General features: G+C 39.3%; 1 protein-coding gene across 1 annotated transcript in view; it reads right to left on the bottom strand.

Moving 5' to 3' along the window:
- Positions 1–274: 274 nt before the first annotated feature.
- The window catches only part of LLPH (LLP homolog, long-term synaptic facilitation (Aplysia)), a 5,893-nt gene continuing 1,771 nt past the window's right edge, over positions 275–4,396 (bottom strand). Inside the window, exons 3-4 of the mRNA XM_009327678.1 lie at positions 4,206–4,291; positions 275–1,171 (exon numbers count right to left, since the gene is read on the bottom strand). Of these exons, the coding sequence (XP_009325953.1) occupies positions 1,008–1,171; positions 4,206–4,291 (250 nt within the window). The 3' untranslated portion in view covers positions 275–1,007. The remainder of the gene's footprint in view (positions 1,172–4,205; positions 4,292–4,396) is intronic.

Here is a 4,396-nt window from a genome sequence, read left to right as displayed (position 1 = left end):
TATTTCCATCCTTGAAATGAGAGACATTTGAAAAACACAAGCTTTCAGGGCAACTAATTCTTGCATCTGTCATCACATGTTATTGCCGAGTAATATGCAACCAACTGTAGCTAATCACATATAAATGTCATCTGTTATGCAATCATGCAATATTTTATCCCATGCCCACGTTGTAAAGCATGATAGATGAGTACCATTTTAAGGGGAATAAAAGGCTACTGAAAATACTTATGGAAAAGTAAATGCTCGTTTACTTTACTGAAACTTGGAACATGTCGTAAATAAAACTATTTTATTTCCAATCTGTGCATTTGCATTCTCTCGTATCAATAACAAAAGAATCAGTTTTACTTTCAGTTATTTTGTTCCTACGAGACAGCAGTGAAATAAATACTTCTTTGTTCCAACAACTTTCTCTTTGCGAATTAAAGTCAGATTGACACTTTGTCTTTTTACTTACAGAAGTTTCATGAAGCCTTGGTGTTGATTTCAGTGTATAACCTCTTTTAAGTTACATGTTAAAAGCCCTTTTTCGTTAATTACCAGATGTTAAAAGCAACACAAATCGGTGCAACAAAAGTCATTTTACAGAAGAATTTAAAGGATATGGTGAGTTTACAGAAGCCTTTGGTTAAATTTACTAAAAGACAAGTTACATTGGCAAAGACCACAGTACAAAAACCATTTAGTTTCGTTATTTTTAGGATTTCCCTTGGCATTTTCAGCATTCACAACATAAAAGGTGAAGACCCTCCCCCCTCAAGAAAACAGATAACCACAGACACTTAGTCTATTCAACGGCCCTCAGCTTGCTTTTTGTATTATTTTTTTACGTTCGGCAGACACCAAGTTGATATTGCTTCCATCATTTGCTGGCCTAACAGCCTCTTCAAAAGTTCACGCAACACAGTAAATTACACTCGGTGGCCAAGCACAAGAATATCCTGTACTTATTTGGGATATTTATTTTGTGAGTAAAATACTCGTGATCTTACAAAACTCCGATTTTACCAGACCAGGCCTTTGGCCAATTTCGATTTTTTTTTCCCTTTAACACGCTGTGCCTTCAGCTTCTTTCTCTGCCTGGAATTCATCCATATTGGGTACTGTCCATGCTGGTCTAGAAGAGTTTTTTTGTTTCGTTTATTATCTATGTCCATTTTGCAGTCATCTGAAAAAGAAAGGTATTTATAGTGAGTAAAATACATGAATCAGCTTCATAGAAGCTGTTTTATTACTAGATTCACAGAAATGACACAAAAATATCCCTACGCACAACAGTATTTGTATGTAGAGAGCTGAAGACTTTATACACTGAAAGCGCTTTCCAAACCAATACAGCTGCAACCCAGGAACTTCAACAGTTGAGAGTAAATACGCAGAATTTTCCCTAAAGGCCCATGTCTGGGCAAAGCACCTTCTTTAGTCTGCCATCTGTTCCAATACTGTGTCTAAAAACATTGTGTGTGGTCTCCATCAAATGCTGCAACCATACAGGAAGCCATAGGCTTACTGAAACATATGCACAATTAAACACTTTTTACGATGTAATGTTTAAGATCTGTTCTAAAAAATGAAATTTATTTGAGTGGAAGATGAAGGCAGGTAAAGAGAAGAATAAAGAGAAAAGCTGAAATACAATGACAGGACAAAGCATGAGCCAGCGATGCTACATTCGCCTCAAAAAGTGAGCACGAGGTCGAGTCCAATATATTTAGAGACAGGAATAGAGGATCGATCGCTAGGATCAGGAAGACTGCCTGTGACGTGGTCGCTCCCAAGAACAGCGTCCCCAGCTAGCTAACACCACGTGAACATCATGCCTCAGTGAGACAACAAGACTACAAGGACAACACCTTGTTAAGTATAGATTTGAACTGTGTTCTACTATTTAATTTCAACCTTGTTTCCAAACCGTCCATGTGCAACTCTAAAAGCTGATGTTGGGAGACAAAATTCACGAGGAAAAGGCCAACATGCTGCTTCAATAGTTGAAGCATGCTGATAGTCTACAGGGATCTGGACCACAAAGATGTGCTTAGGCAGCCCTAAAGCTGGGATACAAATACTTGTAGTCAGTAGAGAATCAGCACAAGGGCCTACTGCCTGCTGGCACAACCAAAGGGTGATCCACCACAGGACAGGCAGTAAAAAAAGTCCCAGCTCCAAAAACCTCCTGAGACACCAGAGAAACACAACATGAAGCATTCTTAACAGTGTTGTTTTCCAAATGTCACAGAAGGAGAGAAGGCCTCCAACAACACAAAAAAACCCAACACCCCAAGAAAACCAACTCTACATACATAGGCTGCTTCTCCGATTCCTGTCCTATCAAATGATTGAGGTTAATCTGTTATACAAATTTTGACTGCAAAAAAGCACATTGACAATAAATGTCAGCTGCAACATTAGCTAAATGAAGGAATACTCCTGAACAAAAAATACAGTTGTTCACAGAGCACAATATTTTCATCATACTTTGCATCTCAAGGATGCTGTAGGAATCAGTAACAGGAAGAAACCTACTGAACAGAAGTGGTCCAAAGACATAAAGAAAACCTATCAAAGGGGTTAAAGACAGAGAGAAAAGGACCAAGGAAAAAAGCTATAAAAGTAGGTTATCGAAGCAGACTCAATGGATATGATTATCTTGAAAAATATGTGCACGCCCACAAAGTTTTAAAAACAGCTACAAAACCATTTCTGACCAAAGGCTAGCCAGACCTTCCATTATTTTTTTTCCTAACAACAAAAACTGGGGGGAAATCACAGCGTGCTGTGCAAAATACCTTAAAGTAACACAGAAAAATGTCCCTAATATACACCTATATACTTTCTTAGGCTGGAAAATTATTCACCTATCTATGGAAAGCGCATATTCTGGATGAAGCTTTCATCTACTTCAGTCCTTGTAACATTTGGTGAGATGAACTCCCTTGTGTCCACAAACAGTTCATGCTGAAAAGTCCTCTCAAAGAAGACACCATTATTTTCACAAAACTTGTAGTTGTTTTGTGAAATATATATATTCTTAGGTATTTCCAAGACGGCTATCTCTCTACAAAGGCCAAGTGAAATTGGCCACTCGTAGAAAAGTTGCCAGCAGACTTGGAAGGGGGTGCAGGAATGACAGATAGCCAGGCATTTGCTTCAGAAACTAGGTTTAAGACAACGTTTCCTCCAGCATCAGTATCAGAACGCTGACAATGTTCCAAAATGTTTTGGAAATTCAATTCTAACAATTCCATAAAGAACAACTTTTACATCCCATTTATGGGACAAATCGGAACCACGGATAAAATTACAAATTGTACTCCAAGCTACCCGTAATTGGGCAAGTATTTTTATATTGCATTCTATTTCCATTTTCAATATAGTTTACAGGCTCTGCTACTCAACCTCACAACACTTCCCTGTCTTTCCTAATTTCTGAAACACTGACAAAACTGGCTGTATGACTGACAGCGATTACTAGCATTATTCTATATCCCCACTGTGGTGTTTCAAGAGACTTCTGCATGCCACGTAAAAAGCTCGCATCGGTAACATCATAACAGCTTAAGTGGCATAAATTGGAGAAGCAAAAACGACTATGATGTAGCTTGGACTGCAGTTTTGGAAAGAGAAGATGTCTTTCTGACTCCTGTCCAGCACGTAACTATTTAAAACCTGCTTCCACTTCCTGGGTTACCTCCTTTACAGATTACATCCTATTCAAGGAACAGAATTATCTGTAGACACCTAATACCACCCACTCCCGCACCATGTGCAATGCAGCATTAATTAGCATACAAAACCAGGGTCCCTACTACCCCTACCTTGTACATTTAAAAAGGGAAAAAAAAGATCACTCTATTGTTGCTAAAATCTCTACAAAATTACTTTAGATTTAGGTCCGACTTTTATATGCTTAGTGTCCTCCTTAAACGAGGAGGGAAATTATATCCTATCATCAGTTTAAAAGCAAATATAACGCTGTGATCGGAACGACTGCTAAGTGAGGAATCCTCACTCACCTGATGCCTTCACAAAGATCTCTCTCTCCATAAGATGCTACGTGCTCTAAATCAAATGTTAATAAGCTTGTTCCACAAGTGGCCGGATGCAATACAGAAGCTAACATGAAATGACCAGATCCAATGATTTAATAGCATCTTTTGGCTTTAAAAGATAAAGATCTGGTTTTCCAACCCACTATTCTCAACCTGTAACAATCGTGAGTCTGATCACGACGGTGAACGTCACAGGAACAATACTAAATACACCGCAGGACGTCCCTGCACTTGGGGGGCTGCAACAGAAGAACCGGTGCAGTGAAAAAGACGCTAGAAACGCGTCCGGGGAGGGGGGGCGGGAGGAAAAGGCAGCCGGGCGCTCGAACGGCAGGTCTCGGGCA

Source organism: Pygoscelis adeliae, unplaced genomic scaffold (assembly GCF_000699105.1).
Source record: "Pygoscelis adeliae isolate BGI_AS28 unplaced genomic scaffold, ASM69910v1 Scaffold113, whole genome shotgun sequence".
Classification (NCBI taxonomy): Eukaryota; Metazoa; Chordata; class Aves; order Sphenisciformes; family Spheniscidae; genus Pygoscelis; species Pygoscelis adeliae.
This window is presented reverse-complemented; position numbering and strand designations above follow the sequence as displayed.